General features: G+C 39.3%; 1 protein-coding gene across 1 annotated transcript in view; it reads left to right on the top strand.

Annotated features, from left to right (window-relative positions):
- Positions 1 to 15,055, top strand: part of ME1 (malic enzyme 1) — a 330,426-nt gene that overhangs the window by 295,106 nt on the left and 20,265 nt on the right. The window contains exons 10-12 of the mRNA XM_037894397.2: positions 1,415 to 1,520; positions 8,368 to 8,510; positions 11,080 to 11,253. Of these exons, the coding sequence (XP_037750325.1) occupies positions 1,415 to 1,520; positions 8,368 to 8,510; positions 11,080 to 11,253 (423 nt within the window). The remainder of the gene's footprint in view (positions 1 to 1,414; positions 1,521 to 8,367; positions 8,511 to 11,079; positions 11,254 to 15,055) is intronic.

Here is a 15,055-nt window from a genome sequence, read left to right as displayed (position 1 = left end):
GAGGAGCAGAGTAAGTGCTGTGATGTAATTTGCGCCAAACCACAGCCTTTTTGTGTAAGACATTAAAACAATTTTTTCTTAAAAATAAACCCCCCCCCAAAATATAGTTTTTGAAAAGTAGAATGAATCCGCTGTTAGATCCAGTTTTAAAATACATGAGCCAAATTTGTCCTTGGTGAAACTCCTTAAGCTTCAAAGGAGTTACACCAAGGATGATTTTATCTCAATAATTGTTGCTAACTTGGAAAGATGAAGGAAATTTTCCTCTGTTGAGACTGGCAGTGCATGGTTGGAAAAGACATCAGTAATACAGTATCCAATCGAGCATGTAGTCAAGGTTCTCTCAAACATTTCCATTTTAAACTGCTCAGGTGAAATTTTTAGAAATAAGTGCTTAAGGATAGTGCTTTCTCCATATTTAGACACTTCAACAAGTGGTCTAATTCTTAGAAGTCCTGAGACCCCAGCAGCTCCCATTGATTTCACACTCTAGTTATAGGCCAGGTAAGCTGTGCCAGTGTAAATCACAGCCTGCAGCGCTTTTGCCTGTCTACATTAGGGCTTTCACTTGGTGCAGCTACACTGGTGGCTGGCCAGAGATAGCTGAAATCCCTAATGTACATAGGGCCTCAGATGAAAACTTAATTGATTTGCAACTAACATAAGTCATTTATGTTACTGAAAAAATGTTTTCATTGGTGCCTGGTTAGAGATGTTTATCCCAAGTTATTAAAAAAACTAAAATTTTGCAGCCAGAGAGTCCATAATTTAGATGGCTCCTGATCTTTTACACAAGAAAAGACTTGAAGCTGCTGAGAGAGAGTGTTTTTGTTTGAATAATACTTGTGGAAAATGCATAGTCCGCAGTAGCATTAACTACTCCTGTACCAGTAAAATACATTCTGAGCCAATAGAATGTCACTAAAGACAACTAAACTCTGTTAACATTAGGTCAGGTTTTTGATTATTAAACCAATTTTCAAAGTATCAAAATTCAGATGCTTAAAATTGTACAAGGTTGCAATATTACATGAATGATTTGTTTCTTTTATGTGTGTACAATTGTTCAGCTTTCTGCAAAATTATAAAGCACACATAGTGCATGGTTTTTGAAAATTTGTGAGTAATTAATGCTACTGTGGACTAAAATGGTCAGTTTTTAAAATGTTCCCATTCCAGGTATTTACATTTGGACAAATGGATATGTTGTCCTTTATAAGAGCATGATGCAATGTACAATTTAAGAAATTTTCTAACATTTTGTTATTTGCTAATACAAGTGCCATACACTGAACATAACAGCGATAATTAATTACCAGAATATCTCTTTTTGAGGTGTGTATCAGTTTGCATAGGGAATATCATGGTCCCTGCACATTTTTAATAAATGCATTTTTTGCTTTTGTTCACTTAGGAGCGTTCCTCATTAACAACTGAAAAAGAAAGGTTTGCCCATAAACATGATGAAATGAAAAATCTAGAAGATATTGTTAGAGCTATAAAACCAACTGTACTTATAGGTAATTATTTATTCAAATGATATATTTTTAAGGAGTGAGACTTTGTTTTATTGTTTGTATAAACTATGAATATCATATAAAGGGAAGATTATGGAGCTCCTCTGAACAGGTAATTCTTAAGTATTTGGAAAGTACCTAGCACATAGTGGATGCTACTGCAAATAAACATTAAATAATAAGAAGAATGTGGCAAACATATAACAGTGCTTTCATTCTAAAGCCTACATATTAGTGGTGGAATTATCCATGTTTTCTTGAACTTCTGTTGAGGAAGCACATCATCTTCCTAATATTACTTCTGAAGTTATGCACTGTAGTATAAATAACCTCAGACGTTAGAATGAGGAAAGTGGAGCATACATACATGTATGACTGTACAGTCACCTGCATTCTCCATCTGATTACATAGATTTCTGGTCTCACATTTGGGTTCCGATCCTGCAGTTTTTGTTTAGGCAAGACTGTCATTGACTTTAAAAGAACTGCAGGTTCTTGATCTCATTGAAGTAACCAGCTGAAAGGATGTTTCAATTCTCTATACAGCAGAGTTAAAACAGTTTTCTACTACCTGTTTCATGAATGAAAAGGCAAATGTTCTTGAATTTTTGCAGTTTAAGTAACCTTTTAAAAATCTATCTATTCACTAAAACTGATCATCACATATCTTACTCTGTGCCAACTACCATAACATTAAAAAAATATTTTGAATTTAGAATACCAATTGAATTACTCCCCCAATCTATATCTTGAAAGCCTTCAACAAAGGGGACTGAATTTTTTAAAGCATTTTCACTGTTTCACTTAGCAGTGATTAATCAAATAAGTGGGACTTGACTTGGTTTTCTGAAATATTTCATTTTTTTCACCGATATAGTCAAATGCTGCATAACCATTTCAAAATACTATTCCAATTAGAGCTGTGCAAATAACTGATTTTTTTGTTTTTGTTTGTTTGTTTGCTGGCAATTATGAAAATTTGAAAAAAAAATTGTTTGGGGTTGAACCAAAACAGAAAGTTTTCAAAAAATTTGGCAAATTAAAAAAAACGGATCAAGTGAAACATTTAGTTTCAACAGAATCAAAAAGTCTCATTTCAATATTGCCTACTTTAAATGTTTCAATTGTTTTTTAATAAAATCAAAGGAGATTTTGAAATGAAGTCATTCCAAACCAAAAAATCAAATTTTTCATTTTGAAAATGTTGAAATGTTTTGATTTTTTTTAAAGCGGTATTTTTTTACCATAACAATTGGTGAAACTGATATGATTTGACAACATGTTTCAGTGTTGCTAGATCTCCATTTTTCACCAAAAAAGTTCTATCTGAAAAATTTTACCCAGATCTAGTCCCAATCTGGAAAATAAGATTTGTAATTTCACCCTTATTTTTCTTCAGTCCAACCAAGCAATTGACATGCAAAAGAGATACACTATATCAACATCCAAGACTGAAACCCAAAATCACATAGTAGACAAAAAGTGTTTAGAGAAAATGAGGCTAAAAAACCAGTTAAATTGAAGATTAGAGTAAAAGATCCATGATATGCATCCAGCTAAAAGTATCTGTATGTATTAAATACTAACACGACATGCAGTACGTATCAGTATATCATTACAATATAAATCCTATTTACCATCTATTCTCTTCTTGACACACCCCCAGTCTCTCTGGTTGTCGAAGCAGTGACTGAAAGAGCCAGACAATAGCACCCTTGTTCTACACCATCTGACAAGAAGGGAAAGCATTTGGACCTTTTGGGGCATAAAGTCTTTTCCTCATCTAGTCTCCAATTCAGGATTTAATACTATCAGGGATTACTAGCTAAACATGACTTCTGAATTACAGAAAATATGAGGAATTTACTGATAGCCTTCCACAACGGGACTGGACTCATTTTCAGGTGCTCATTGAGGAAGGGAAACTGGTAGCCAGAACAACATCTAATTGGCAGTGGACACAGCAGATACCTCCTCAAGGGCCATGGCTGTGGCTATAGTTATGCATAGGGAATCTTGGCTCCACTCCTCCAGTTTCCCTAGGGAGGCACAAAACACTACTGAAGACGCCCCTTCAATGAATCCTTTAGTCAAAAGACAGATGATACACTTTCTACCCTCAAGGACTCCAGAGCCACCCTTCACTCACTGGATATCTACACTCATGCCCTGCAGCGTAAATTCAACTGCCCCCCAAACTTGGAGTGCAATAACAATGGCCAAATGGGTGCTGAACATCATCCATCATGGCTATAGAATTTAATTAATCACACTACTTCCGCCAAAAAACCCTTCCTTATCCCATATCAGGAACCACTCTCATGACAGCATTTTCACCCAAGAGGTGAATGCCTTAATTGTAACAGGGCACGGTAGAATGTGTTTCCCAGAATACCAAGGACCATGGTTCTATTTGACTTACTTCCTGATACCAAGAAGAAAGGTGGGTGGAGACCAATTCTCACTCTCTCTCATCTCAATCACTTCATCCACAAACTCAAGTTTCATATGATCACGCTGGCAGCTATTATCCCATCTCTAGAAAAAGGCATGTGGTTTACAGCTCTTGATATGCAGGACACTTATTTTTACATTGATATCCATCCAGCGCACAGACACTTCCTAAGATTCACAATTGGCACCCACCATTTCCAGTATAGGGTTCCCCTTTCAGAACAGCCACCACTCCCACAGTCTTCACCAAAGTTTTCTCTGTCGTAGCAGCCTATATCAGACATTAGGGGCTCTCATGTTTCTTTAGACCAACAACTGGATTCTAGCTGCATGGTCCAGGCAAAAAGCCCAAGCATCAAGCTCCATGTTACTCAGCCTTCTTTTGTCCCTTGGAGTAAGCATCAATGTCGAGAAATCGATCTTAGACTCCACACAATACCTGGACTTTATAGGGGTCACCATCAATTTGGTCACAGCATGGACCTACCTGCTGATGGACAGATTCTAAGCAATGAGAGAGATCATCATGCGCATCATCAATAATCCTTATGTTCCAACCAGGACTTGTCTCTCCCTCCTTGGCCACGTAGCTTCATGTACATACGTGATCACCTTCGCTCAACTCTACCTTCGCTGCCTCCAGACTTGGGCCCAGTCATTTTACTCACCAAAACATCACACTATGGACAGTCCCCACCAGGGTGCTGTCCTTCCTTCAATGGTGCACAGATCCAACCCATGTATGCATAGGAGTTCCCTTCCTCCCCTCCTCACCAGACAAGATGATCATTACCAATGTATCCCTCCTAGGCTGGGGAGTACACATGGACAGTCACATGACACAGGGAACACGGTCTCCCTGAGAATCCAGGATGCACATCAATATCCTGGAACTGTAAGAAAGGCATACCAATCCTTTCTCCCATTCATCTGTTCCCATCATGTTAGACAACACTACTACTGTTTTCTACATCAACGAACAGGGAGGAATGAAATTGACTGCTTTATGTGCAGAAGCTGTCAATCTCTGGAATTGGTGCATCGATCACCAGATCTTCTTGTCCGCAGCCTATCTTCCAGGGACACAGAATGTGCTCGCAGACTCGCTCAGCTGACATTTTGAGGTCAACCACAAATGGAATTTCATGATGCAGTAGCACGTGACATGTTTACACAATGGAGGATTCCAACCAGAGAACTATTCGCCTCGCATATAAACAGTAAATGCACCACATACTGCTCCAGGGGAGGTCTCAGCCACCATTCTCAGGGTGACGCTCTCCAACTTTCCTGGTCAGACCAAATCAACATCATTTTCCCTCTTCTACCGCTCCTACCTTGGGTACTCCACAAAATCTGATGAGACTGAGTGACAGTCATTCTGATCGCCCCCTGTTGGTCCAGACAATTCTGGCTTCCCAGTCTCCTATGCATGTCAGCCCATCCACCAATTCCCATTCCCAGCTTTCCCAATCTGCTGTCACAATGCAATGGATCTATCTGATTCACGGTGGAGAAGGAACTGGAAATGTGGTCTGTCTGCCCTTCCTTTTACCTCCGATGGAAGCACATGGCGAGCCAAGGCATATGCATAGACCAACAAATGCTACTTTCAAATTCTCCAATTCCAGGCACATGGGGCGCCTACGTAAGCCCTCAAAGAAGTACAGATAGAGACCACGCGTCTCGAAGAATCTCCAGTAAATTCACAAAGTTGGATTGTGGCTTGTAGCTGGATTCTGCCTTGCATTGAAGACGATGATACATGAGTCTCACTGCTGCAGATGGAGCTGCAGGAGCCAAAGGGCCTCAGGGCCAGTTAGACTGGCAGTACTGCCAGGGTCTCAATGTGTGGATGAGACAATGGTGTTAGGAGGAGGGATTTAGGTTTATTAGAAACTGGGGAACCTTTTTGGAAAGAAGGTGCCTGCGCAGGAAGGATGGGCCCCACCTAAACAATAATGGAACCAGATTGCGGACATGTAAAATTAAAAAGGTCATAGAGGAATTTTTAAACTAATGGCTGGGGGAAAGCTGACAGGTGTGGAGGAACACACGGTTCAAACAAAGACATCCTTTACAGAAGAATTTATTAAAGGGGATACTCTATAGCCTAGTAAGGGGAGAGGATAGAAGTTGATAAAGTACAGGTAGGAACTGAAGAGAAACGGACAAAAAAGAGTCCCATTCTGTTACATCACATGAAGGCAGACAGCTAAATATTGACAAATTTTATAAGTGCTTGTATATCCTAAAAGTCTATATACTAAGATGGGTGAACTTTATTGCCTGGTATTAAATGATATTGATCTAATAGCTACCAAGAAACTTGGTGGAATGATGATAATAAATGGGACATGGCAATACTGGGGTACAAAATACATACAAATGATAGAGTAGGTCATGCTGCTAGGGTAGTGGCACTATGTTTGAAAGACAGCATGGAGTCAAATACCGTAAAAGTCTTAAATGAATCAAATTGTATTACAGAATCTCTGTGAATAGAAATTCCATGCATGTATAATAAGAGTATAGCAGTAGGAATATAGTACCATCCACCTGACCAGGATGGTGACGGTGATTGTATAATGCTCAGGGAGATTAGAGCAGCTATGAAATCATAATGGGAGATTTCGACTATCCCCATGTAGACTGGGTACATATCCCCTCTGGACCGATGCAGAGAGAAACTTTCTAGACACCGTTAATAACTGCTTCTTGGAAAAGCTAGTCCTCTAACCCACAATGGGAGAGGCAATTCTTGATTTAGTCCTAAGTACAGAATCTAGACCAAGAGTTAAATATAGCTGAACCATTCAATAATAGCAGCCATAATATAATTAAATTTAACATCCTTCTAAAGGGGAAAATACCAAAGAAGCCCACCACAGTAGCATTTAATTTCAAAAAGGGGAACTACATAAAAATTAAGAAGCTAGTTAAACGGAAATTAAAAGAAATAGTTAAAGTAGTGAATGAGTGATATGCCTGCAATCTGCATGGAAACTATTTAAAAACACCATAATAGAAGCTCATACTACATGTATACCCCAAATAAAAGAAAAACCAGCAAGAGGGCCAAAAAAATGTCACCATGGCTAAACAACAGAGTAAAAGAGGGAGTTAGAGACAAGAAATCATCTTTTAAAAGTTTTTAAGTCAAAAGAAAATAGGAAAATAGAAAGAAACATAAATTCTGGCAACTCAAGTGTAATAGTACAATTAGGCAGGCCAAAAAAGAATTTGAAGAGCAACCAGCAAAAGACACAAAACGGGAAAAAAAAAAAAATTGTTTGAAACGGGAAGCCTGCCAGTCAGTGAGGCCACAGGACACTCAGATTGCTAAAGGAGCACTCAAGGAATACAAGGCCATCACAGAGAAGCTAAATGAATTCTCTGACCATTGGTCAGACCCAGTATGGCCTGTTCCTATGTTGTTGAGCTCCCTGGCATGCAAGGGAAATTTAGCCTTTGCATTTTCCCCAAAGATTGTCTGAAGTACTCTTACTACTCTGGAGGGCCAGGGCATGGCCTTTCCCAAACCCCAGCTGTCCAACTGGCTGGTTAGTGCCACACTGCCCTTGCACTAAATTGTGTAGAAAGAGTGTGTGATTGTGCTTGATTTCTGCTCAAGGTTGCAATGAGGGGGAAGGGTGAGAAGCACCCTATCAAAAAGATACATGGCACTTCATTGGTTTACCTCATCAAAGCATTAGACAAACATTAGCTAACTAGTATTCTTCGAGTGCTTCTGTACATGAGTTCTGCTTCTGGTGTGCAGGCGCCCCATGACCTGGAAATCGGAACATGTTAGCCAGCAGCATCTGTTGGTCCTACTTGCACCACTGATGCCCTTGAGCTCTCCCCCTTGAATATATAAAGGAGGAAGAGCAACCAACCTACTCTTAGTTCCTTTGAATCATTCCTGAGTGTGAGACAGACCCAGCTGGCAACATCCATCTTTTTTTTTCTAGTTGCATATTTCATTAGGTTTTCAAAAATTCTTTTAGTTATTTATATTTAATAATTAGATTTAGCTTTATTTAGTTTATTTTCTGCCCTGTATAGGAGGGGTCTAGCATTATTTTGTGACTAAAAGCCCTGGGCTCTCAATTTTGTGAGTAACTCCAGCTACTGAACTGATAAGTAACAGGTAAGTAACTTCCCTATTGTTAGCAACTGCAGGCACAGAGTCCTGAGGTTATGCACATGTAAAAGTTACTCCTTTGTTTTTATCACGGAAGTAGGGAAAAAATCAACTAAATGTTAATAGAGAAGCTGTAGTAAAAGAAAATGTTATTGTACTGTTACTCCTTTTCAAAATGACATTCATGAATATCTTGAACCAATGGCCTTCCCTACATTTTCTGTCATGTATTTCTCTTCTTTTATTTAGGAGTTGCAGCCATTGGTGGTGCATTTACAAATCAGATTCTCAAGGATATGGCTTCCTTTAACAAGCAGCCTATCATTTTTGCCCTAAGTAACCCAACCAGCAAAGCAGAGTGCTCTGCAGAGCAGTGCTACCAGATGACTGAGGTAATGGATTATTTGATAATTGCCCTTTTCTGTTAGATGTCGTGTTAGATAAAGAAAAACAAACAGCTATCAATAATTGCTTTGTTATTTATGTTTTAAAAATTATTTGTTTTTGGTGAATTTAGAAGCTAAAGATTAGAAATACCAACTAGTTAATTCTATATGTGGAGATCAGTTAAATATGTAACACCACAAATCTGATAATTCCATTGAAGCAGAACAAAACACCAAACAAACAAAATGATCTCTGAATAGCTTGATTTTAATTTGAATTTCAGAAATACTAGGTGGAAAAATATTTCACCAATTTTTATTATTAATAAATTTCATGGGGCTATGAAACAGCCATATTTTTATTATAAATTAAATGGCAAAGAAATGAGAGGAGCCTTATTGAAGTGTTTTAGTGCTTTTAGCTAACTGTTCCTGTGTACTGTAGTTAGCGACAGAGAACATCCACTCTGTATTCCATCTGCAAGAATCCCCCCACCAAGTTAGGATGGAGCAGCATTTCGTAGGTTGGCAGTGCATTATAGCCAGCCTGTAGATGCTTGTCTACTACTCTGTCCTTTATTATTATACTTAACATATGAGTAATTGTCAATTATGAGACTGTTAGAAGGCGGAACTAAATCAAACATCATATTACTATGTGTCATTTAAATGCACAGTGACCTGTTTTTCCTTAAAGATGTATTTTGTATTGATAAATATTCAGTAAGATAGACATGTCTTATTGCAGGAAGCAAAATATTAGAAATCATTCTGTATTGAGAATGGAGCCCCAGAATCATTGACCTCTGTTACTCAGATTTCCGGTAACTAAAGACACAGGTGAAAAGTACAGAAAGCTGGCTATGTGTGAATAAAACTAAGAACAAAGAACTACAGTTTGTTTTTTGTTCATTTTTTTAAAAGTCCTGTGGTTCTGGAGCGATTGTCAATAACCACAGCAGTTTCATAGAACTGCGATATTAAAAATAGCCTCTGTGAGCAACTGATGCATCTGCCTTCTGCATTGGATCATGGGTTCTGTACTGGATTTCTCCTCTAGTATAGGGAAGCTTTTTAAATACTGTAAAACTGTCATACATATAAAAATGTAGCATGTCCCATTCCTTTACTGAAAAGTACATATGACAGTGCAATGCAAGAGTCAAACAGGAATGCATACAGTATGAACAGCTGGTTATAATGGGCAGCTATATCTGGTAACCAGAGCTAAAGATATATTGGAATATCTCTCACTAAAACATATAATAAACAGTCCATGATAATACTGCATGACACCAAGTTAAACAAAATATCCCTTTGAAGAACTGAATTGGAACATTGGTGTGTTTTTTTAAAATACACATTTTCAGTTTCCTAAAATAAACTTTAACATTTTGTGCTACAAGGAGTCTCTCAAAACTATTGAACAGTAAAATTAATCATTTTAGCAATTTTAAATGGAGCTGGACAAAGGCCCCCTTGTAAGGCTGAGCATAAGCATCCTACCCCTACTTGACCGTACTATTTAAAGCCTAAAGTACTCTCATCTCAGCAAGGCTTAGAATCATAGGTAGTTCAAGTAGAGCCTCTGGAATTTCACTTCTCATTATTCTGAATTTAGATTTTTATTTCTTACTATAGATCAGCAGCTATATGGGGAAAGCACTAATAAGATAGGGCTCACAATTGCCTCTAAGACAATTCCTCAGACATCCACAAAAGGCACTGGAGATTGAGTGTGTCACCAGTGCTCTCAGCCTTTGCTAAGAGTGAATTTCATTCCTTTGCAAAGGGTCAGCACAGGACTACACACCACTTAAATCCTCCTTAAGCCGTATTTTGAGGATTTAATTGGTTCATATGGTTTGTGCTGGACCTCTGCACAGGGCGAACTCTAGTTTAACAGAAAAGTGAGACGCCTAAAGTCACCTCAAATCTAAAGCTTACATTTGGCAGCATGACACAAATTGAATTTTACAAATATAGACGTTTCCTCCTACACTTCCCGATATTTACACATCTGTATTTCCCACAATGATGAAGGAATTGATCATTAACACTGGCTTACACTTTCCCTTATCTTTTCTCTAAATCACATTCATGGCTTCTGAATAAATGTATATAATCTGTTGCTTCCTAATAAAACAGTATCTACTCCATAGCATAAATCAGCCACACAGGATACTCTAAAAAGAAAATGAGTACTTGTGGCACCTTAGAGACTAACAAATTTATTTGAGCATAAGCTTTCGTGAGCTCGAAAGCTTATGCTCAAATAAATTTGTTAGTCTCTAAGGTGCCACAAGTACTCCTTTTCTTTTTGTGGATACAGACTAACACGGCCACTACTCTGAAACAGGATACTCTGTAGATACCATGATCAGCATTCTGTCATCCAGGACATCTGTCGGTCAAATAAATCTAATATCCAGTGAAGAGTGCCAAGAAGATTAGTGAAGATATAAATGAAATTTTGTAATACCTTTAAATATTTAAATGGTTTTGTAAAACCTTCATGAGAGCAAGTTTCCTCTCAAACAAGCTAGTAACACTTTCAAAATATATTTTGTTTTAGGGGCGTGGCATTTTTGCAAGTGGAAGCCCCTTTGACCCTGTGACTCTTCCAAGTGGGCGCACTTTCTATCCTGGACAGGGTAACAATGCATATGTGTTTCCTGGCGTTGCCCTTGGTGTTGTTTCATGTGGACTGAGGTATATAAGTGAAGAAATTTTTCTCACTACTGCTGAGGTGGGTACACTATTCATAATTTTAAAATCTTTTAAAATCAGTGATTATATAATAAACACTCAAATAAATATGCCATCTTTCAAATCAGAAAACAATATTTCCTTTTAACATTTTAGCTCTTTATTTGTAAGGTAATATACGTTTTCTACTCCTATAAGTACATTTATATATTTTAAGCAGTTATTTTGATAAAGAAGTTTGTATTAGTTGGTTCAGATGTCCAGTGTGAAATTCACTTCATCATTTAATATTTCCCACTCTAAAATCTGGATACAAGATGGCTCTATCTAGACCTTTAATCACATTTGAGGAGTTGATCCAAGAGCAAGCTGGAACAAAAGGTTTAATTAAGATGCATACAGTTTTGATTGAAAAAGATGTTAAGTAAATAACCCCGAAGAAAAGATGTGAGAGGGACCTGGACAAAGAATTTGATCTGAATGAGTGAGTCTCATGTTGGAAAGGGGACGTATATTTTCAGTTTGTGTCTGTCATAAAGCAAATTATTATAAATTAATGTTTAGATGGCATTTGACTCCAGCTAAAAACCATCATATTTTTGCTGCTAGGGAGGCGCTCTGTTGGAGTGGTTGTGAGGAAAGGGGAACATACTTGCACATGTGATTGTGTGCAGGAATTAGACAGTTTGGGGAAGAAATTATTAGCAATACATCTTATGGTCAAATTGCACCTTCCTAGAGATCCACTGACCTGCTTACTTAATGGTCCAGTAAAGGATCTACATTTTAAACAGAATGACAAATTAATTTTGTATTGTTAGTAGCAAGGCTTTGTATTTCACATTATTGGAAAAATGTGACTTCTCCTCCTATGGAATTGAGGTATCAATTGTTCTTGCAATAGAAAAGCTTTCAAGCCAAGTACGGACTGTGATGTTTTGGAGTCCACCCAGACCAGTAAGGGGTTCTGGCATCCCAGCCCTGTAGGTTTAGGGGACTTTAGGTGCCTTTTTGCTGTACAGCTATGGTTCAATTCTCTGACACCAGTAGCCTGCCCACAAACATAAGGTCTCACCAGCCAAGTTACTCTTTTCAGGGAGACACCAAAAGCACCCCCGGTCATGGGTCTCCCAAAATACGTCCTCCCCATGTTCTTAATTACCAGACACTCTGACCATTCCCCTCCAGTTTGTCACCCATGAAGGCATGAAACCAACCTGCTAGTTACCAGCTCACTTTGGCATATATACTCCACGCAGTTTGCACACCAGAGATCTGCTCAGGATAAAAATAAACAAAAAGTTTATATATAAACTTATTTAAAAGCTTTTTTATAAAAAATAACCCACAAGTTCAAAAATGAAATAGTAAGGGAAAAACAAACATACATGTTATACAGAAAATAAATGTAAAGACACCACCTCCGGTTTTACACTTTTATATTAGCTCAAATCCCTTTTCTAATATGAGTTACCTGTTGCCTTAAAGCAGTTCTCTAGCATGCCCCCCAGCTGTCAGAGGAATCGAGTATTCACAGACGGCCTCCTGTCTCAAGGCTGTCCCCCAAATTCTGATTTGGCCTTCAGTTCAAACCCTTTCCATTTTAAAAGGGTATGCACTTTTTTTCAGTCACTCTAGATATTCAAAGTGGGGGAAACTCCCTCCTTTCTTGGTTTCCAAAGATGGGAATTTTCTTTTCAGTTTCAACTGTTCCCATTTGCTTGGATGATTCCATATTGGATTTTTTCTGGGCTGGACAATGGCTAGGTGCTCAAAGCCAGACTTGACTGGTTGGTGAGGTAGCTTCTCCCTGCTAATTCCTTTACCACACTGTTGTGAGGTGATGCTGACGTTGCACCAGTTACAATTACATTTATATATATTATGGTTATAAAGATGTGTGTGTATACACACACATCTTTATAACCATAATGTGTATACATATCTCATAATGATTATTAAGTTCAGTGCATTATAAGCTTTCATAAAAGATCTTGATATCCTCTTACAGGAAAACATAGTATTTGATCAGTTGGTTTAATTGCTTTTATTTTTGGTTTTAAACCTTCTGTTCTCTCCCTGGGGTGTCTGGACCCTGATTGTCATATGTACACAAGAGAAGTGCCAAAAAGAGATACATATTTATAAATTTGGTCACCCCTTTTAGCATACTTATGGGAGGAGGACTCCCCAGCCAGCAAGCCAGATTCTTTGAATATTAACCTGATCCTGAATAAGTAATATATGATATAGTATGTTAACATTTCATTGTAAATTTGCCTTAATAAAAAGTTTTTAAAAAGGAACAAAAAGTTCTCTTAATACTATATCTACATATGCTTTTTGTGCATGTATGCAGTATACTCTGTTTTGTGTGTTACTCCAGGGGGAATTCTGCGCCACTGCACATGCACGGAATTTATGTCCCCCGCAGATTTATTTGCTTCCCCGTGGAAAAATGACTTTCTGATGGGGAAGCCAAGGGAAGCCACAAGAACGGTCATGCAACCCTTCCCAGCAATATGTTTTGGGGGCCCAGGGCAACCAACAGAGATGTAAATCACTGTGGGGTAGGAGGTGGAACTGGGGAAGACCCAGCTAGTGGCTCCTATGCTGCACTGGGCTCAGCTGCTAGTCCCGACTGAGCTGGGGAGGACGGGACTTCCTCGTCCCCTGCACGGTATCCAGGGCCAGGTGAGACCCATCCCCAGATCTCTGCAGAGCTTCTTGTAGCTAGGGAAAGTCCCCTCCCGCTTCCTGCACCCATCGCTTTACAGCTGCAGGGGGAGGGATCCCTATACAGGGAGCTGCTCCCCCATCCGCCCAACCCCCATGCATCCAGACCCCCTTATACCTAGACCCCATTGCCAAGCTTCACCCCCCCACACTCAGAACCCCCCCTGCACCATCCCAACAAGCCATCCGCACCTAGATCCCCACCCCACCGAGCCCCAAACAGCTGCACCTGGATCACCACCCCACCCCACTGAGACCCTACACCTAGACCCCCCTGCTGAGCTTTATCTCCCCCATACCCAGACCCCCCCACACACACTGAGCCCCAACCCTCTACAGAGTCCCATTACTGTTGCACCCAGAATGCCCCAACAAGCCCCAATGCATCCAGATCCACACCACACCTGGAACTCCCACTGAGACGCCTGCATCCAGATTACCCCACACAGAACACACTCAACCTACACCTGGATCTCCCCACACTAAACCCCTCCACACTTGGATCCTGCCTTGCTGAGCCTGCCTGCCCACACCTGGCGAACCTGGCACAGATGGGCAAGGACCTGAGGTGTTTCTGGGGCAGGACCAGTCCTTGCGCTGTATCTGGGTTGGGTGTAGCCTCACCGTTGAGTCTGTGTCCCGAGGGGATCTCCCATCTCTGTGCAGCCAGTGGCCTATGCTCCCCACATGCTGGAGCCACCACATTTATTTGACCAACAAAATTTGCAGAATTTTATTTTTTTTGGACTAGAATTTTTAATTTTTTTGGCACAGAATGCCTTCAGGTGTGTGTGCATCTATATATGTATGTCTGTGTGTGTATTATGCTATACAGAGAGACAACCACAGGGAAATACTGATATAACTCTGGACTAAAGGAAACTCTACCATATATCTTATCCATATTTGGATGTGTTTATTATTGCCTTCATTATTATTTGTAATTCTTTCAAGAGTATCTTTATCTTGTGGAGTCTTTAGGCCAACGGTTTTCAGCATTTTTTGTAGTGGAGTTCTCTTGTGAGAAATTGGTGGAAGGGTTCCCTCATCATGTTTTTCCTTGTGCCACGCTCTGCTACAGTTGTCACCATCTTTTTTTCTTTCCA

This window comes from Chelonia mydas, chromosome 3 (genome assembly GCF_015237465.2).
Source record: "Chelonia mydas isolate rCheMyd1 chromosome 3, rCheMyd1.pri.v2, whole genome shotgun sequence".
Classification (NCBI taxonomy): domain Eukaryota; kingdom Metazoa; phylum Chordata; order Testudines; family Cheloniidae; genus Chelonia; species Chelonia mydas.
This window is presented reverse-complemented; position numbering and strand designations above follow the sequence as displayed.